At 41.5% G+C, this 20,914-nt stretch overlaps 2 protein-coding genes across 6 annotated transcripts; both read left to right on the top strand.

Annotated features, from left to right (window-relative positions):
• The first annotated feature begins 367 nt into the window (after positions 1-367).
• On the top strand, positions 368-4,513 carry adap2 (ArfGAP with dual PH domains 2). Of its 3 annotated transcripts, XM_068578561.1 has the most exons (12): positions 368-491; positions 1,039-1,165; positions 1,203-1,218; positions 1,290-1,381; positions 1,742-1,830; positions 2,039-2,151; positions 2,480-2,629; positions 2,740-2,823; positions 2,908-2,970; positions 3,245-3,322; positions 3,421-3,649; positions 4,072-4,513. In XM_068578561.1, the coding sequence occupies exons 1-12, from the start codon at positions 404-406 to the stop codon at positions 4,098-4,100; spliced, it is 1,158 nt and encodes a 385-aa protein (XP_068434662.1). In that variant the 5' UTR covers positions 368-403; the 3' UTR covers positions 4,101-4,513. The 3 variants fall into 3 exon arrangements, with proteins under 3 accessions (XP_068434662.1, XP_068434663.1, XP_068434661.1); XM_068578562.1 differs by lacking the exon at positions 1,203-1,218 and having other exon boundaries at positions 1,039-1,163; positions 2,483-2,629; XM_068578560.1 differs by lacking the exon at positions 1,203-1,218 and having other exon boundaries at positions 1,039-1,163.
• A 668-nt stretch (positions 4,514-5,181) lies between these two features.
• On the top strand, positions 5,182-20,292 carry rhot1a (ras homolog family member T1a). Of its 3 annotated transcripts, XM_068578388.1 has the most exons (21): positions 5,182-5,528; positions 7,066-7,124; positions 7,300-7,381; positions 7,762-7,805; positions 7,886-7,939; positions 8,088-8,140; positions 8,813-8,921; positions 10,046-10,147; positions 10,742-10,840; positions 11,026-11,134; positions 11,291-11,411; positions 12,263-12,347; positions 12,516-12,661; positions 12,844-12,944; positions 13,233-13,363; positions 13,509-13,592; positions 13,721-13,843; positions 13,930-14,132; positions 15,348-15,470; positions 16,236-16,331; positions 17,120-17,284. In XM_068578388.1, exons 1-21 carry the CDS (start codon positions 5,492-5,494, stop codon positions 17,184-17,186), a joined length of 2,028 nt encoding a protein of 675 aa, XP_068434489.1. In that variant the 5' UTR covers positions 5,182-5,491; the 3' UTR covers positions 17,187-17,284. The 3 variants fall into 3 exon arrangements, with proteins under 3 accessions (XP_068434489.1, XP_068434488.1, XP_068434487.1); XM_068578387.1 differs by lacking the exons at positions 16,236-16,331; positions 17,120-17,284 and adding an exon at positions 19,138-20,292; XM_068578386.1 differs by lacking the exons at positions 15,348-15,470; positions 16,236-16,331; positions 17,120-17,284 and adding an exon at positions 19,138-20,292.
• The last annotated feature ends 622 nt before the right edge of the window (positions 20,293-20,914 follow it).

The following is a 20,914-nucleotide window of genomic DNA, read 5'->3' as shown; positions in this document are numbered from 1 at the left end:
GATTACTGGGTGGATGGTATTTGGTGCATGTGTGTTTGCTGTGAGCGCATTTAATGTGTCCTCAGTGGCTCGACCGGTTCCGGCTGATTGTGACACCGTTTGTGTCCGTGAGGTCCCTGCACACAGGTCGGTGTCATAGAACACAACCCTCAGAGATAAAGCGCATTGTTGTAGGCTGCTGCCGTTCAGAGCGCACAGCTGGACGCTTTGTGTTGTAACAACAACCACACGCGCGCGCACACACACACACAATCTCTGCTTCCGTCGCAAGTTCCAGTTTTTCTTTTTTTTTTTTGTCAGTTGCATATTTCGCCACGTGTGGAATTATGTGACCACCATGTTGAGTTTGTACAGCGGGACTCTGCGTCCTTTTCAGAAGAAGACACTTTGACTTTGTGCCGAAATGGCGAATCATGAGCGCAACGCGAAGCTGCTGCTGGAGCTGCTGAAGCTGCCGGGCAACTGCCGGTGCGCGGACTGCGGAGCGCCGGGTGAGAGATGTGTGTTCATGGGGCTGGCTTCCTGTGTCGAGCTTATTTCAAATATATTGTACATATTTATCACGAAACTCTCTTATACAGAGTTTGTAAGTGACCAACATCCAACACTCCAATACACTGGCAGCTTATAGTTTTGTTGTTGACATCATGAAGCTGTCTCAGATGATATGAGTGTGATTGTCGTTTTGTCAATGCAACCCAGGCACGTTCTCTGTCGTGGTAGTTTGATTTTCTATCATTTTAAACAGTTGTACTCACTTTAATGCATGATGTCCACGACTATATTACAATCCTAATAGATCTTTTTGTCAAAATATTGGTTCACAGTTATTGTGTACTCTTGTGTTTATTCCTAAATATATTTTATTTATTCAAAGACAAACATAACCTGGCATGTAACACTGTTCATTTCCAACATAGGATTACAGTGTACTCATGGCCCACAGACTGTGAGGAGCAGGGGGGGTTATTGTCCCCGAGCAGAGCTTTCTGGCTGCAAAGTGTTGAATCTAAATCCCTCCTCTTCTGCACACCGTAGATCCACAGTGGGCCTCCTACAAGCTGGGTATTTTTGTGTGTCTGAACTGCTCCGGCATCCATCGCAGCCTGTCCAACCGGGTCAAATCCATAAACCTGGACTTCTGGGAGGATGAACTGGTGGAGGTATGGTCCCCACCTCCGTTGTCATTGCTATGGAAATAACGTGGTCGTTCTTCAGGTGAAGGGGCGCATTGACCGTGTCACTGTGTAATCTTCATGTGTGTCTTTTTTTTATGGGGCTCTGGGAAGTTCATGGAGTCGAACGGCAATGCCAGCGCCAAAGCTCTGTTTGAGAAAGCTGTTCCCGTGTACTACTACCGGCCTCAGGAAAATGACTGTGGGTAAGTAGCTTCCAGAATGATGACGTTCTCCAGAACACTTTCTGTGTGCTAAACACCTGTGGGCTGATGGAGCAGTGGTGTGGTTTAAACTTTCTTTACTTCATATAAAGTAAAGGGAGCAGATGTAGGCCCAGTAGATGTTTCTTAATGAATTACATGTAAGTTTCAGGTCAACAGGAAGACACATAGTTATACGTGATATGGTCATACATATTCTACCATTACAGCAGTGCCACCACCCACTGTAGAGGTGAAATATTGATGAATATCTGCTGTGAGATCAAAGATTATGTTCCTGCGGTGATACTGCATGTGTGTTGCCTGTCTAAGATGTTTTTTATGTTTGCCTTTAAACCGCAGGGTCTTAAGAGAGCAGTGGATCCAGGCTAAATATGAAAGGATGGAGTTTACAGGAGAAACCAAGTATCCACCAATTTCATACACCACAGGTGATGTTTTGACGGTTTTCTAACACACGTGTCCACCGTGGAACATCAGTCCTACACAGCGTGTTGGTGTACAGCTAATGTGGTTCCTCATACACATGCAGAACTGTGCAAGAAAAACCTGTTCTTCACAGAACAGAACAGCCAGGAAGTGAAAGCTGGTCACTCTGCAGCGCGCTGACGCAGTTTATGTTCTTGGATTTGATACCAGGTTTCTATGAAGGGGTGCTGTGGAAGAAAGGGAAAGAAAACACCCAGTTTCTGAAGAGGAAGTTTGTCCTATCAGAGCGAGAGTTCACCCTGATTTACTATAACAAGGAAAATGTGAGTTCCCAGCAGCTCCGACTTTTGGACAAACTTACATTTTCAGAATCAAAATCAGAACCATTTATTTTCCAGGTATGTTACACATATGAGGAATTTGGCAGGAGCTGCACACATTTATGACCTTATGACTTTATGACCTCTGCTGGTCATAAATGGAAGGTCGGGGAAGTTATTACATTTCATCCTCTGGGGGCCATGAATGTCTCCAACAAATGATATGACAATCCAATCGAATAGCTTGTGATTTGAGTCGAGCCCGACCCCGAACCATGCTGCTCTTATGGCTAAATGGCTGAAATGTAATGTGCTATGTTTTGTGATTAAGGAGTCCAAAGGCCCAAAAGCTGTAATCTCCATTAAGGACCTAAACGCCACCTTTCAGCCGGAGAAGATTGGTCATCCTCAAGGGCTGCAGCTCACCTACCAAGACAACAACCACACCAGGAACCTCTACGTTTACCACGAGAGACCTGAGGTGGGACTTCATTATCATTCAAAGTATAAATAGCAGTAACCAGCGAGTCGTATACTGATTGTCACACTGTAGAGCTGTGGAAAAGTTCAGGGTCTCTTCTTCTACTCCAGGAAATAGTGGCATGGTTCAACGCCATTCGTGCGGCTCGCTATGCGTACCTGAAGACAGCGTACCCGACTGGAAGCGACGAAGAAGTGAGCGTCAAACCGTCTCAAAACCAAATAAACAATCCATCACGATTCTAAACGTAACACTCGTGTTTTACACCTCTTTGTCAGCTAATACCAAAGATAACAAGAAACTACCTCAAAGAGGGATACATGGAAAAGACAGGGCCATTGGTAAGTTAATAAAGAAGAAAATGTTAAACATATACAGATGTATGATTAGTTTGTACATTTATTTTGTTGGGACTCAACTGCTTCTACCAGCATAGTTAGAGTCACAGTAGTGGAACACTTGGTTGTGTGTTTTGGTTTCTCTCACTTATTCAAACACACTTGATACATTTTCATAGGAATGGATTGATAGAAGACGTTAGGGGATATAGAGTTTGGGCAGACATTTTTAAATTCATACTGTAATCATGTGAAGCATTAGTTTTTGTTTTAACAGCAAAAGGAGACGTTCAAAAAGAGGTGGTTTGTTTTGGACTCTCAAAACAGGAAGCTGCTGTACTTCAAAGCCCAGCTGGTGAGAACTTCTCATTCTAACTCAATGCTTGGACATCGCTGGAGGATGTTTGTCACGCACTTTAACCACCATTATGTTTGTGCTTTCCTGAAGCGCAGGATGCAGAGGAGTTGGGGGTCATTTTCATCGGCACAGAGAACAAGGGTTACTCTGTGAAGGAGTATGTCCCAAAGCAAGCTCGGGGAAACAAGTGGAAGTGTGGCATTATGGTGGTAACGCCCCAGCGACAGTTTGTCTTCATGTGCGAGCAGGAGAAGGAGCAGAAGGAGTGGCTGGACGCCCTCAGAGAGGTCCTCTCTAGGCCCATGGCGCCGCAGGATTATTCCAGTAAGCGAGGCTGCAAAATGATATCACCAGTGTAAAGTGTGCAAATATGTACATTATTTTCATGACATAATAGTCCTTCCTGTCATGTGAAAGCTTAAACATTTTTGCATTTTGGTTCTTGTCCAGTGGAGTATGAGAGAATGGATGGATGGTAACATGCAAAGGAACAGCCAGGGTAACACCAACATAGTAGGATTCATCCTGTGGGGACCGCAAATGTCTGTACAGAACCGCATGGCAATACATCCAATAAAAGTGGGGGACAGACTGACAAGCAGACGGACATTTGCTATTAGTGAGCCTCGTAGAAACAGCAGTATTACTCAGTTATCTTGGTTATCGGCTCCAGCTTTTTTATTCAACCGCTGCATTATGGATTTGTATGACCATTAAGCGCTAACACTCTTTGTTTCTCATTCCAGTTGAAGCCAACATTCAGTATAAAAGTTGAACAGCAGACATTTGAGCCAACAGAACGAAGGGGAGAAGACTTCAGCGTTTGAAAACACACATATTACTGAACTGCTGCAGCACATGGGATGAACAGTCTGCTCTCACAGCACTGTATCAGAACTGACGCTCATCTTTGTATCACAACTGACTCATTGCACTGTTGTGCTGCCTCTTGAGTGTCCTCCGGGCCACAGTGTGGATTTGAGACCCTCACCCACTCACACCTGAATTGCAGACATCAGAAATTACTGTATCATTGTTTAAAATCCACCTTTATGACCAAACATATACATACAAGATCAACACTGTTATATTGAAATAGAAGATCATGATGGGTAAACATCATGCTGTTTTTTTAATTACACAATGAATAAGCATTTAATTTTACATTTTGAACATGTTTCTTGAGATTTTCCCCAGAAAAATAAACTGCCTTTTTTAAGATTTTTTTTTTGTGTGTGGATTAGTTCATATATGTGATCTTTTTGATATATTATAATACATACATTATAATTCATGCAATGAAAGACATGACATTTGAAAATAGCCCTTTAAAAATGACTTAAGCAATACATTTATTGCAAATGAAAGAGAAACCATGGTTATGTTACTACAAAAGGGCTCTAACTTTTGTGCAACCATGTGTTTATTATTATTATTATTATTATTTTGAGCTGCCCAGTTAATCAATATAGGATTATGACTATGCTGATGGATGTAAATAAAAAAAATGTGGGTCTCTCCCCATCACCAATTTTTAACCGCACATACAAAGATAAAAAATATCAAATGAAACAAACCATAAATATAACACAACAAATAAGGTGCTGTCCATAAATTAAAAAGCCTAATTTGGTACAGTATTTATTAACTTATTCATTCATTATTTCTCTAAAAAAAAGTGAAATTATTTTTATTTACTGTGCATGATCCACACATAAATGCAGTTTCCTGATTTACATAGAAATATATAACAAGAATGTAATCCTTGTGTTTGGCGCCAGAGAGCAGCATAACGCGTTTTTAAATTCTAGTCGATGTTTGTCCCTTCTGACTTGCTGTAGTTGCCGGGTGTTGGAGGTCGGGTCTGCCCATCTGCTGCGAAATGCTATGCAAGCGCCGAAAAGAGTGTGATTAACATGAAATTACAGCGACATGTGCCACAAACTACTGTTTAAATAGCATTTATTCCGGAGCTGATTCGTCGCACGTTGAGTAGAAGCGCGTTGAAACCTCCCAGCAGCGCCTAAAACTGTCCGTCCGGTTTGTCCTACAAAGATTTGACAGCGGCTGGACTTCACCGCGCAGGCCTGACGTTAAGGGGAGCTGGTGGAGGACTTCATGAGGCTAGAAAGACTGTCCTCTTTGTAGCGGGAAGCAAGATAAAACATGAGGAAGGACGTAAGGATACTACTTGTGGGGGAACGTAAGTAGCAAGTGTCTTTAATCCCGAAGCGGTTGAATGCTTTATGCGCCAGCTAGCATGCTAGTGGGAAGCTAGCAGCTATAGCTAGCAGGTGAACCCTGTGAATCCAACAATGTACTCAGAGCTGTGATTATACATAAGCAGTGAGGGGCTGGGAAAGCCAATATTCAATAACAAATACCGAGGGATTTGATTTCTGTCGGGTGTTAATAGTATCTCATGCTGCGTGAGTGTTAATCACGAGTGTTTCCATCTACTTCATTTACTTCCATGTCTTTAAACATGACAGATATAACCAGAGGAAGAGGTTGTGATCAACATTATGAAGGTGGTGTTTATTGCAGCCCTGTTGTGATGCAATTGATTGGTTGTACCTGTATACCCAATATCGACTCTGTATTTGACCTGTGACATTAATCAACAGACTAGTAAGGAATAAGACGTTAAAGTCAATTGTATTATATTTGAAATTGAAGTGCTGTTGAAACTAAGAGTGAATTCACGTTTTATTTTGATTATTAAATTTTGAGTATTAATGAATCTGTTGATTGTTTTCTTTATAATTGTTCTCGCCGACAAATGTCAGAAGACAGTGACAGTCAGAGTTTCCACAATAATATTTCCTAAAACCTGAGCTGTTGTCTTTAAATCGCCTGTACAGTAGCAACAGCAGGAAACCTAAAATCCATCAGTTTAGACAAAATTCTCAAGTAGAGACTGAAAGCAGAATATATCACTATTTTACTGATACATTTCCTGTTAATCAACTAATTATTCCAGCTGTACTTGGCATAGAGAATCACTGTGTATTAAACTGATTATGAGTAAATAATATGTAATTACAAGATCGTGACGGTTCCCAGCACCTTGGAGTGAGGCCACAATTAAACCAAAAAACCAAAAGAGCCCAACCCAACCTAACTGTGTTTCAAATGGTCTGTTTCTTCTCTTTAAAGCTCATATATGTGTTGTCAGTACTATTTTTACTTATAGCTGTGCAGGTTGGCCGACATTGCCAAGTTCATCGAGTTGGTACTGAGAGAGTTGCAGCCAGAATACTTGGTGTCTTCGCCAAAGAAAGTTATTACATCTACAAAAATATAAAACAAACCAGCTAATCCTGATGTTCTATAAGGAAGAAACTTCAAATATTTGGCATTTCTGCTTAATAAATCACTTAAGCAATTCATTTGAATATAAAAAAAAAACTGTATTAAAAGACTAATCAGGTTATACTTTCAACCCTATTGCAAATACTCCTTTAATACAAAATCCTATCTTCCTATTGTGGTCTTAATTTCAGACCCTTTTTTTTGCCCCGTGCTGGAATTTCGACTGTTTGTTTGAGAAGCGTTGCACTTTGCTGCAGCTCTTAACTCTCTTCAGCTGCTCTTATCTATGCCCCGCCACTTAGCATACTACCCATACCGCTCAATAGAAATTATAGAGCGCTCACATGTCAAGGACCCAGTGTCAGTAAATGATATGTGCAATGTCACATTGTAATAAAACCTTTCCCTCCCCTCTGCCCGTACAGCCAAGGTGGGGAAGACATCGCTGATAATGTCTTTGGTCAGCGAGGAGTTTCCTGATGAGGTACGTATCAAAGAGGCAATCGGACAACAGATACGGTATAAAACATCCTAATAGCTGTTCAGTCTTTAGATTTGTCTTGACTGTTATTTAGTGAAATCAGAACATTGAGAGTGAAGACATGAAAAAAACAGAACTTATGTAATATCTCTTTGGATTATTGTCCTCTGTCTTTCAGGTTCCTCTTCGAGCTGAGGAGATCACCATCCCAGCCGACGTCACTCCAGAGAGGGTTCCCACACACATAGTGGACTACTCGGGTGAGCCCTCCCCCTACTGTGCATGCATGCAATTAAATAATATAATAATATAATATCAATGCTATGAAGTGCTTTATGTTAATAGTTACAATCATAGTAGATTTTCTATTGTCCCAAAAGCTAACGGTGGAAGTAGTGGACACAAAATGCTTGTTTCATTTGGGCAGATGGTGCCCATCTATAGATATGCATTTTTAAATGATATTAAACAATTTTATAATTTGTATCTGGTTATTTCGACACCCTCACAGTTTCTTTTTTTCTTTTTGAACCACGACTACGACTCCAACAACATATTAATAGCAAGAGATATATTTAACTGGAAGGCTTGATAACGATGTAAAACACTGTACTGATTTGTCTTTTTGACACCTTTTTAGAAGCAGAACAGTCAGACGAGCAGCTGTACCAAGAAATATCAAAGGTTGGTTTCACTCCACTCTCACTCATCCGTGCTTGTAATGTCAGTAGTCCATGTATTAATATTTATATTTGTCTTGACAGGCAAACGTTATCTGCATAGTTTACTCAGTCAACAACAAGAAGTCCATTGAAAAGGTGAGCACGGTTTCTCTCAGCGCAGTTAATCAAATGCATAACTGCAGGATATCATCAGCTTAATCTGAGAACATTACTTTGTGATTGTAATGAATGTTTGTGCGGCTGCAGTCTTTGAAGTTGGGCTTTATGTGCTTTACTCCACTAGGTGACAAGTCACTGGATCCCACTCATCAATGACAGAACAGACAAGGATAGCAGGTGTGTGCTCATGACACTTTGATAGATGTGCGTTTGTGTGTTTACTGTGGGTCAGCGAGATGGTGCTGCATCTGCAAGGTTGACATCAGAGTGGTGGGAGCTCGAGATTTATATTAAATTGATGCTCACTAAACTTCATGTCAGACTATATGAAATATAGTATTATGAGTCCTGCTTCTGCCTTTATTAATATTGATATACTGCATGAATGAATATGGATTTGTTGATATGCTGTGCTAAGCAATGATTATGTTTAAAGATGTCAGGTGATAAAAGCTAATCCGGGGTGATATGAGAACATAATGTACTTAATGTGTACCACTGAGTATTTTTCTCATCGAATCATCGACAGACAATTTTCTTGATTAATTGTTTACTCTATATAATGCCGGAAAATAGTGATAATTACTCCTCACTTTATACTAGAGTCCTTGTTTACATCATCAAATGTCTTGTTTACTTCAACCAAAAGTCCAAAATGTATGTGCATTTAGTTTAATAACAGAAAACCAGCAAATCCTCCCTGTGGAGAGCCTGCGAGTATTTCACTCAATATAGAGAAAATATTGCTCCATTATGAAAATAGCTCCCTGTTATTTTTCTTTCCAACCAATTGATGAATTGACTGAACGTCGTAGCTCTATAATGCAGTAATGACTGGCTTCTCTTCAGGGTGCCGTTGATCCTTGTGGGGAACAAGTCGGACCTAGTGGAACACAGCAGCATGGAGACCATCCTGCCGATCATGAATCAATACCAGGATATCGAGACCTGTGTAGAGGTAAAGAATAAACAAAAACATGCACATATAAACCTATTTAATCCATTTAGACAGGCACTCGGTGACATGTCAAAGAAAGCACTCAGACGAAGCGGCGATGAATTGTCGGATGAAATCGAATCGATTGACTGGCTGTGTGCGGGGCAGGTTGGCCCCCAGCTGCTCTCGGGCTGCACTCCAGCTCTGACTGAGTCATTTATAGATTTACACTGCTGAACCCTGCTGACTGATGGACTGTGAGTGTGTTGAGAGGCCTGTGTGTCACGGAGGAAGCGGCTCTCTGCGTTACTCTTTTCAAATTTCTCTCCGTCACACGTCTCATGCAGCGCCCTAATCAGATGGATTAGTTACAAGGTTGAAAAGACGGAGACGAGAGGACATGAGGAGGCACGTGGTGAGAGTTGGACTCTTATAAATATTTGACTTGTGGACTGATGTTTCACTCTCAGGGTTCGACCAGGTTGTGTCCTGCTTCTCCAAGTTACTCACATCTCCGTCATTTTTTATTAGTGCGAAAGATGTATTTAAATATTTTACAATTTAGAAATACTCCCTGCATTCAAAACATTGCTTAAGTAAAAGTACCGAAGTATTAGAAACATTTTAAAAAGTAAATGTACTCCTTCTGCAGCCAAAACGTATTCTGTGGATTATTAGGAAAGATGCAGTAACATGAATGCTGCACTTTATCATTGGATGACTAAATAATACTATTTAGATTCAACAGTACATTGTATTTATCTAAGCTTGTTATTTGTTTGTTTTCAAAGAGCCTAACCTTTTTATTTTATTTTTAAAGTAGCGTTTATTAGCTTTTTATTACAGTAATTTCTTAGGAAACTTTGTAAGTTTGCAGTTTCTTGAGGATTCTTAATAAAGAATCAGAATGATACATATTTCTTTTTTCTTTTTTACATTAGGCTAAACATAAGCATAAATAAATATTAAAAAAATAGAAATTTAAACAACATAATATATAACATAATATATGTAGAGCATATAAGTAAATAATAGAAATAATAAATATAATAAATAAAGGCTTTAAACGTATGCAATACATAACCAGAGTGTAAATAATTGTCCAGAGTTCTTGTTCTTACACACGCGTGCTTTCTTTTCCTCAGTGCTCTGCCAAAAACCTGAAGAACATCTCTGAGCTGTTTTACTACGCCCAGAAGGCGGTTCTCCACCCGACCGGACCCCTGTACTGCCCAGAGGAGAAGGAGGTGAGGTCTATACAGGAGACATTTCACAGAAGAAAAAGGTCTGAAAAGGAGTCTACCAGGACTCCGCGACGTGCAAATCAGCCGTCATTGTTTAGTGTTGTCTCAAAATGCTTTCTATGGAAAAAAGTCTACACATGTAGAGCAGTCAGGATTACACCAATGGCAGAAGTGTAAAATGGTCCTTTGAATAGTGTCCATGACAATGTCTTTCTAAGATTCAGTGAAAATACCAAAATGACTAAAAGGAAAGACATTGAAGTCTATTAGTGGGTACTTTTTAGGCTTACATTGAGTCTGTCGAGCTCAAGCAAAAGCTCCACGATCGGTTTATTAGTCCTCAGCAAAATAGTCCTCAGTCCAAAAGTCAACGCTGCTACACCTGAGCCCAAATACACCTGAGCCTGTGCGTTTACTGATGAGTCCCTACCAGCCAGGCAAGCCAAAGGACAAAAAGAAACCTTTTGCACTTAACACTTATAATATGAGCTACCCAACTCGCAGAACCCCCTGGCCTCACATCACCTTTTCATAAGAAGAAGTTGACTGGCACAAAGCTGAATGTTGTTCAGTGATTATGTTTCTTCTCTTTTACAGTTGAAGCCTTCTTGCATTAAGTCTTTAACTAGAATCTTTAAAGTGTCTGACCTGGACAACGATGGCATCCTTAATGACAACGAGCTCAACTTCTTCCAGGTAATGATTTCCACTTCACACTGTCACTGTTTCCACGACTAAAAACGATTTTTATACTGTGGGAGTTTTCCATCACTTGTAAAATGACTCGACTGGCTTAAGGTGGCGGGCGTTCACATATCTGAGACCTGAAAAACCTTTCTGAAGGCACAAGTTGACGTATGGCTTGTTGCGTACGTGTACAGAGAACCTGTTTCAACACCCCGCTGGCGGCTCAGGCCTTGGAGGATGTAAAGAATGTGGTCAGGAGGAACATGGCGGATGGAGTCCAGGACAACGGACTTTCACTTAAAGGTCAGACACCCTCCAGTTGTCCTGTTTTTATATTCCTTTACATCATCACATTCTGCATGTTCCCTCGACGAGCCGTCTCCTCTGTTTATCTTTTTAATCCATTTAGTTAATGACAATGACCCCGTCCACTCTCCCGTCTTTGGCTCTTTGTTGCAGGCTTCCTGTTCCTGCACACTCTCTTCATACAGCGAGGCCGACACGAGACCACCTGGACGGTGCTGCGGAGGTTTGGTTACGACGATGATCTGGAGCTCACGCAGGAGTACCTGTTCCCCATGTAGGTGCAGACTTACAGATGATTTGTGTTTTTGTTATATTGTTATTGTTATTTCTAAGGTACAGCGGAGGCAGAAAAGAGGAACAGAGCTTTGCTCAATCAGCTGTTTGATGGTTTTACAGTGTTGATGATACGTTGGTTCATGATGATGCGTGGACCAGTTCTCACTAATTAGGTGTAAAAGCATTGCAAACTAAGACGGTCGAGTTTAATATTTGTATGCCAAGTACATCACCAACACATGTATTTGTACATTTAGGGCTGCTTATGATGATTATTTACTTCATCGTATGATTTGCAGGTTATTTTCTTGATCAATTGCAAATTTTCTTCATCTATATAATGTCAGATAACAGTGAGAATTGGTCAATTTTCCCACTGCCCAATGAAATGTATTTTAATTGCTTCTTTGATTTGACTGTCTAAAACACAATGATATTCAGTTTACTATCATAAACAATGAAAAAAATAATTAAATCCTCTCATTTGAGAAGTTGGAAGCCATTTGACTGAAACACTTGTTAAATGTATTAAAAGTTGCAGTTTATTGCACCGACTTAATTCTCTCAGAGATCCCACATATTTGTAGAGGCTGTATTCAAAAGGTTGTTTAGTGTGAACATATTAGGCTCTTCATGTTATCATTTATAGTCGCATTGATGTCCCTCTTTTGAAATGACCTCATTTTGCTTTCGCATATCATTTCCTCCTCTGTTGTTGCTCTTGTTGACTGATTTGACTCGCAGCGACTCTGGCAAATTGTTTCTATCTTTGTCACTATTGAAAGCGCCTCAGTCGAAGCTGCAGAGCGCTCTGTTAAATGATTGTTTCTGTCTGTCTCTGTGTCACAGGATAAAGTTGCCCCCAGACTGCACCACAGAGCTCAACCACAACGCTTACCTCTTTCTCCAGAGTGTCTTTGACAAACACGACAAAGTGAGTGGGTTGAAATGTTGAAGGATGAGAAATTACTTTAGCTACCTTTTTTTTTCTTTTCTTTTAGCCATGCTTCTGCAAAATGTGTTATAAAATGAATTCTGTGTCTCGGTTTTTATGCATTTGGCCATTCGTGAGTCAATATTTTTTGCGCTCTGTGTGATCCAGGACAGAGATTGTGCGCTGTCGCCAGAGGAGGTGAAGGACTTGTTCAAAGTGTTTCCCTACATGCCCTGGGGGCCGGACGTCAACCACACGGTTTGCACTAACGAACAGGGATGGATCACATACCAGGGATACCTCTCCCAGTGGACGTGAGTGTGGCACACATCTATTAATACACATGATCGCGCGCGTCAACTGCAGATTCAACCTGGAGACATTCTCAATACTGCAGGGCCGACATGATTATGTAGCGAACACGGATTAGTTGACAAAGTCATGCCTGTGTAAATCTCTCATGCTGTCGGACTCATTATGTTTTTTACTGTGATAGGTTAACAACATATTTAGATGTACAGCGTAGTTTGGAGTACTTGGGTTATCTTGGCTACTCCATCATCTGTGAACAGGAGTCTCAAGCTGCAGCCATCACAGGTAAGAGATCTTAATTATTATTGTTTGTATCTTTTAAACCAAGCAGCACTTTACGTTGCTTGACTAACAAAAACAATTATAGTCATGGATTGATTTCTCTACAGATAAAAATACAGTATTGCTTTTAAGTTCCTGCATTGCTTTGTTTCCTTTTCTTCTTCAATTATGTGTCTTGCATTTTAAATATATATTTGAATGTTAAAAGTTTAATGCATGGATTTTACAGCACGTGGCCGTTGACCAAGTTTATTCTTGCTTATTAAAGATATGCCTTCCCTGTTTTGTCAGTGACGCGTAACAAGCGCATTGATCTGCAGAAGAAACAGACCCAGCGCAGCGTCTTCCGCTGCAACGTCTTGGGGGAGAGAGGCAGCGGGAAGAGCGGCTTCCTGCAAGCTTTCCTTGGCAAGAACCTGCAGGTCAGTGCAGATCATGGCAAAAAAGTCTCTGTTTAAACGTGAGTTTTATGCAGTTTGTCCGGCTGGACACACGTGGAGTTTTTTCTAAACATGTAAATAGTCTTGATGTGTGTCTGTGTTTGATCTGGTTTGTTGTCCACTACAGGGACAGAGGCGGATTAGAGAAGACCACAAGTCCCTCTACGCCATCAGCACCACATATGTTTATGGTCAGGAGAAGTACCTGCTGGTAAGAAGTACTTCCTCCTCATTAGATCATTTTTTGGATTACCGTTCCATAATGTCTATTTCACTTCAGTGTATCAGTATTAATACTCAGCAACACTTTAATCCCTCCATCTGTCTGCACGCTTCCAGCTCCATGAGGTGATGCCAGATTTTGACTTCCTGTCAGAGGCGGACCTAGCCTGTGATGTGGTCTGCTTGGTGTATGACATCAACAATCCCCGCTCTTTTGAGTACTGCGCCAAAGTGTACAAGGTACGTGTGCCGATCAGACGCATCGAGGCTCGTGGGTCCTGCTGCGTACGGGCTAACTAATAACGTTCAACGGTTGTGTTTGACAGCAATACTTCATAGATAGCAAGACGCCGTGCGTGGTGATCGCCGCCAAGTCGGACATGCACGAAGTACGGCAGCACTACAGTCTCTCGCCGCACGAGTTCTGCCGGAAGCACAAGCTCCACCCGCCCCAGCCATTCACATGCAGCATGGCCGACGTACCCAGCAAAGACATCTACACGAGACTCACCACCATGGCCATGTATCCGTGAGTATTTCGCCTCTCAGTGGTGTCCTACAGTTAACCCTTTGCTCCTATGTGAACTCCTCTGTGTCCACCATGCCCATCTGCACCTGTGTGTGCGTCTAATCCCCTTCAATGCTGTGTAAAGTGTAAACTTCTTTATTTGGCCAAATAAGTTTATTACTGGTCTCAAATCAGTGCTTGAATTTTAGAGTCTTCCAGTTGCTTCAGTCTGTAAATGAGGACTTTGGTTTCCTTCACTGCCATCAGTACATCAAAAGCATATTCTGGGTTTCTTGAGTCCCTTTTAGGTTAGTGTTGTGTGCGCGCACTCCTGAAATCCTTTGAGGTCAATCCTATAACCTTATGAAACCTACAGTGTCTTGACTCCTCAAAGCTTCCTGATCAGATCACTCAGTGAGACGTGATCACTTAATCTCATTTAAGCAGGTCAAAAATCTTATTGTCTACATTTGAATTAAAGCATTAGAGCTGCTGCACACTCGAGCATGGCTTCAAGGATTTCTGGCTCAAACTGGTTATTTAAAAGAATGTTGTGTCGGATTTAAGGGGATTTATTTGCAATATTCATTAGAATATCCGTAACTATGTTTTCCAGAGTTTATAATTGTAGTGTATGTGTTCATGAGCAGGTCCTCTTCACCATGTTGCATCGCCATGTTTCTACAGTAGCCCAGAATGGACAAACCAAACACACTTTGCATTTTTACGTTACCTGAAGGCCACTGTAGTTGTCTGACACGCTTGGAAAGGGAGGGCTGAGCAAATCCTACACACGGCTCCTTTTAAGATGTCAACCCAGCTCAGGGCTTCAATCCTGAGGTTTTTTTGTTCTTAGTGGTCTGATGTTTTATGTTCTAAAGGTAGTTTTTAAACTGTTGGGGAAAAACATTACAAAATTTTGGAGCTTTTTTTATTTGCCTTAGGATTTCTTCTGTTTGTTTTGTGACTGATGACTTCCTTTCTTTGTGGTTTTTCTCTCCTTGTGTTTATCCTCCTTGAGGTTTTAAACTTTGACAGTTAATTTGAGATATTTCTGTGTAAATAATTTAGTGTACTGTCTTATGAAATGAAGGTAAATAGCAGTGGTGCAGGTTTAAGCTCAGAAGTCTTCATTATTAGTGTGGATTCTGCCTCCTCTTCCCTCCCTGTATGTTGTCTGGTACATATTGTCGTTCTGTGGTGTGAATACACGCATTTCTGTGTGTCTTTCCGCAGCCACGCCCGTCTCCGCTGCATGTGCGCCTCCAACAGGTGCACATACTGCCTGTGTCAGAACCTCCTCAAGTTGGAGCTGCTGCGCAGCATTAAGGCCCAACTCCGCAGGGTCATGTTCAACAGGTTCATACACAGAATAAGCTCTAGTGTTTTAGCATAGACTCCTTCCTCCTCTCTGTCTCCCACTCTCGGGTCTGACCTCCAGGCTGGGCTCCTTCTTTACCCAAGATCTCTCACACTGTGATGGTGACAGCGTCTCCACTCTACTTCAGTGCTCTTTGGACTCAGGTTTACGCTGCATATCCACTTCAGGAAAAAAGGGACTTTAGACCTTCTGACAAGGCATGTTGTTTACATGGGTAGTATAGACTTCTTTTTGTGAATAATATATTAATGTGGTGATTGCTTTTGGAGAAATTCAACCTTTGCTTCGCTGCGTTGCCACATAGCAGTTATCCGTAGGGTTTCACTGAGTCGCTCAGCTGAAGGTGACGCTTGTTGACAAAATATCATCTTTAATTGTAAAGTTCAAAGTTATTCTCTCAAACCAAAGGATCAAACATTGGTCCAATATATTATTGTTTTAACCTAACTAGCAAAAACAAATCAGAACTTCAATATAATTTAGTATGATATGTTCTTTGTGGTCCTGTAATGTTTTATTGTAGCCATAGCGGGTAGGTTCGCCAATCAAACACAATGTCATCCACAGCAACAGGATAGCTTCGCTGCTTCTCTCAGCGCAGGAGAAATGCTCTTAGCTCGGGGCTTTAAGGGCCACTTGGGAGGAATCCGAGATAAATACTAGTGAGCGCAGAACTCATTCATTCTTTTTGTCATGTGCCTAAAACACGTTGGTCACGTGAGGTGTTTTGGTCTCTGCTCCAGCTCCAGCCGGCCCACCCGCTCTCTGCACGGTGTGACACAGCGACGTGTCACCGTGCTGTGCCAGCTAACGCCTAGCCTGCTAGCCAGGAAGGTGACGTGTGGGGAATCTGTGTGGAAAACGTACGATACTGTTTGCCTGTGCAGTGCGAATTAACTACTAATACTAACTTCCAAATAACAACACAAATATGGTATTAACTTGAAAAAACATTTTAATTAAATTCATATATATATATATATATATATATATATATATATATATATAAAGCAGATATCTCTGGAAAAATTCACGGTGTGAATATTGACAATTAAGTGTTATTAACCTATGACCTTTTTAAGAGGCGCTTCCTGTCCTGCAGTGGATATGCAAAATGTAAATCTTGACTAACGGGCACATCTTTGCACAGAAAATGAGAGAAACCAGCCATCTTCTGTAGTTTGTGCTTCAGCCAAACTGAAAACGTCATCGATGTCTGCATGTTTGATATGTGATTTCTTTGCAATCGCATAAAAGTACTGAAATTCTTCATTTTCTTTATGTCACCAACCATAACTCTTTGTTTCAAAGAGTGCTTGACACATCATCTATGATGTTTTCAGTCTCCCTTTGTCTTCATTGCTATTCTTAACACTGGAGTCTAAACCTACAGGAGACGCTTTATTTTGAAAAGAATCATTGTTTAAATCAATAATAATAATAATTAACTGCTGTTCACTCGTCTCCTTTGGGTTCAGACTTCCTAAATGTAACAAGCTGATGTTTAAAATCAAAATATGTTTAATTGATGTTTAATTTGATTGTACGGTTCCAATCACCCTGTTATTTCATCCTGTTTTTCTTGTCTTGTATTTCCTGTCTTTGTGTTTTTCCTTCGACTCCATAGGTGTTCAAACACATGTTTTTGGCTGCCCCTCTTCCTCTTCCTCTTGCACGTGTTCACTCTCTGCTAATCTGTTTACCTGTTGTGTTGCATGGTTCGCCTGTCCTCTGCCTCTAACCAGCGGCACGCCTCGGTCCTTTGTCTGTCCATCGCTACATTATTGAGAGCTTGGTGTTTTTAATTAGATAGGGAGGGGCGGTGTGGGGGAGGGGGTGGGGGGTTTCTGGTAGAAGTTTGCTGAGTGTTTGCAGCGGTGGCACAACACAAGGTCTCTTGTTTGGCGTCCATGGACCCGGCAGAGCTGCTCACTGTAACGTTGCATCCAGAACTCACCCGTTGTCTTTATACTGTGTTTAATCTCTGGGAGGTGTCGGTTCTATTAATAGCATGAGATGAGCAAGCGGCCGACGCACCACATTGAATGCCCAACGTGTTTTCTGAAAAGTGGGAAGATTGACTTGGAAGTCGTCGTCCATTGTGCAATATGGAAAGCTTCATAGTTCACAGAAATTATGAGGGGGCATTATTGTTATTGTTCAAAGTGTGCGGTGATGTTTGACCAGGTTTGCAGTTATGGTCGTGCTTTTAGGGTTTGGTGAGAATCTAAGTCCCCGACTCTTCCGGCTTCGTAGAGCTCCGTGATATGGTTTGGATTTCACCCCGTATTATATACACAAAAATACAAAATATCTGTCAAATGGCAGATAAAAATGGCAACAATTTTTAGCTTTAAGTATTTATTTTTTTTGACAAAATCTATTAAATTCTCTGGTTTCAGTATCGATGTGAATCTCTGCTGGATAATAAACTAAATACATTTGGTGTTAAATCATTAGTCAGACAAGATAACCTATTTGAAGACGTCGCCGCAGGCTCTGACAACTGGCTTATTCACTGATAAATATCATATTTCCATATCACCCTGCTCTACCTACTGTGTTTGTGAGCACAACCCGAGCAACTATATGCGTGTGAAAGGCTGCTGGGCTGGGTGGAGGTGTGTGTGTGTGTGTGTGTGTGTGTGTGTGTGTGTGTGGGGCGGGGGGGTTACCTGCTGTCAAAAGAGGATTTCAGCTGACGCAGCAGGTTTCAGACGTCTCCACCGTGGAGGTGTCCATCTTTATGGAGGTTTCTGCTGAGCAGCTAATTCTCCCAGAAAGGTAAAGAGAGAAACGACATCCAGAGCGAGAGAGAGAGAGGCGGGTTCTAGTTTTACCCAGGACCGGCGAGTGTGCATTTTATGGATTCAACTTCCTTATTCAGCAACAGTCTGGCCTGTCGCGGTCTCATTGCCATTCTTCATTGCTTGTGTATATTGTAGTCTGAAAAGTTCCCCAGTGTTTGTGTTTCCTGCCAGATCAGCTAGATCTGCGTTTGGTGGGTCAAGTGTGTGTTTTTCTTCTTCTAGTTCCAAATCGTTGTAGCTGCTTCTCATAGTCCAACACCTTTCCTTCATCTACCGAAACTAAACCAACTGTCAAGATAAAGCATGTGTTCCTGTTTCAATCTGGTATCGCAGGGCGCTGATATTCATCATTTATGGTCCTGATTTCAGGAAGTTTGCCTCAGAGAGAGAAAGAGAGGGAGCACGTGACTTTGCTTTGTCATTTGGCGACTGATCCCGCTGTGATTTCATCTTAGAGTTATATTGTGTTAGGGCTGGGAAATACGGCCGACATCCTTCATATAGAGGTCATTTCATATCTCAATAACAATGTACATCACAATTTAGCATTTTTTCAGGTAGGTCAATAAATAAATAGTTAATGGACAATTAATCAATGAGGAATATTTTGACCCACAATTCCTCTCGGCTTCAGATTCTCTCAGAAAGTTGAGTTGGTATGTTCTTATTATCAGTTCATTTAATGTCATCAGGGATCACTAGAGATGATTATATTGAGAGATGATAAATGATCACAATGGATTATGGCCCGGCCCTAGATATTTGCTGCTTTTCTTCTGGCTGCATTTGACTTTTTTGCCTCATCCTTTCTCCATCTCCTGCCCCCTCCTCTCAGGCACATGGCTCAGGCCGACCTGAAGAACTCCACCTTCTGGCTCAGAGCGAGCGTCGGGGCCACGGTGTTCGCCGTGCTGGGCTTCGCCATGTACAGAGCGCTTCTCAAGCAGCGGTGATCGGACGGCACGAGACGGCTACTTCCTCCTCCCCCCTGTTGACTCTGCCCCGTCCCTCCCACCTGAAAGACTCAAAGAGCCCGGCTGCCTAACCACCCGGGCCCATTGCCTCAACGCCACCTTATCCTCCTTCCCACAATGCAACACGAGCAAGAAACAAATGAGCAAAATCATAGGTACATTTTATATGCATTTAAAAATAAAGAGTGGGTTGTTTTTTTTTGTGAATGTCGTGGGGAAAGGGGCCGGTTACATTTGAAATCATGTGTCCATCACTTTGTAAATGCTGACTTGAATTCTGTGATCTGTTGGTCTAGTTTAGTCCAGACATTACTAGACGCTACCAGTCCTCTTGTTTTCTCAGGTCAGTATTATTATTTAGATGGTTGGAGACCAGAGAGAGGCAGCCATATACAGCAACACCACAAAGGGACTTCTACCTGTTAATAGATGTGTATATGCAGTATATTATGTATGTATTCTTCAAAGATTTTAGGATTGGATCCATAGGCCGCATCAAAAGCCAGAAGCAACACCTGACAGAGGTGTTAGTGATACATCTTACTCTAGAAAGGTCATGATTGGCATGCACATGTTTATTTTCTGCGTTAATTTATTAACCTGTTTTATTTGTTTCGTTGTCTGTTTTGAGTGCACCGCGTGAGACAGACCGAGGGATTTACATTTTCCATGTATTTTTGTATTTAGCGTTATCGCCGTCTGAAGCGGTGTGTCATGATTTTCTGTTTTTATTTTTCTGGTTTTCGAATAGAGTTGAGTAATTGTCCCTCATGTTATATTTTTATGACGTTAGAAGCACCATAGAGCAACAGATTATGCTATTAACAGCCATTCAGTGCACCTCTCCCACCTTAAAACTATGAAAGTGTTTCTTCTCATTCTTCTCTTTTCCAGCATTTACAATACAGAATTGTATGATGTGGCTCGGCCGTGTATGCGTAGTATTGGCTGAAATGACGGCTAATTTGACAGCTACAAGGCAAATAAAGTGGTTTTAAATATCTGTAATAAATGACATTTACACCCACTAATGTCCTGTTGTGTTTGTGTGTCCTTGACAAAGAGCTGGAGTGGTCATTTCAAAAGCAGATGTGTGAACGATATGTCAGATCAACAGTTATTGTAGGCAGACGGGGTTTTGTGAAGCAGAATAGAGAAGTGAGCGGGCGCTGAGGCTTTGAGCGATACCGCGGTGAGCCTGCGTGAGGAGGAAGTCCCTCCACACAGGTACATACTCATTTTACACTGGCTCGTGGTTGCATGTCTATCTACTGAGAGATAACATGTCTGTCGACGGGACTACATTATTGCTTGAAGGCTTCCTGCAGAAAAGAAAAGATATGATGGTAAGTGGCAAATGATCTTGGGATTAAATGTGGGCATAAAATTATTAAAAAGTGCTTTGTTGCCATACATCTCCTTTTTTTTGTCTGTAGAAATTGAGATGGGTGACTTATTGGTTCAGGCTTCAAAACACAACTTTGTTCTTCTATACGCAGAAGAATGGCAGCGCTGTGAGTAGACTTTTGCTCTGACGTTCTTTAGAAAATCACACAAGCGAATCCAGTCTGTGAAATTTCCTGTCGAAGCTCATTTCTGAAGCCAAAAATAATGAATTGATGGAAGGTTGCAGTGCAC

This window comes from Clinocottus analis, unplaced genomic scaffold (assembly GCF_023055335.1).
Source record: "Clinocottus analis isolate CAN_PGR_092001 unplaced genomic scaffold, fCliAna1.0.p SCAF_16, whole genome shotgun sequence".
Taxonomy (NCBI): Eukaryota; Metazoa; Chordata; class Actinopteri; order Perciformes; family Cottidae; genus Clinocottus; species Clinocottus analis.
Note: the sequence above shows the minus strand (reverse complement) of the source record. Positions and strands in the feature narration are given on the sequence as shown.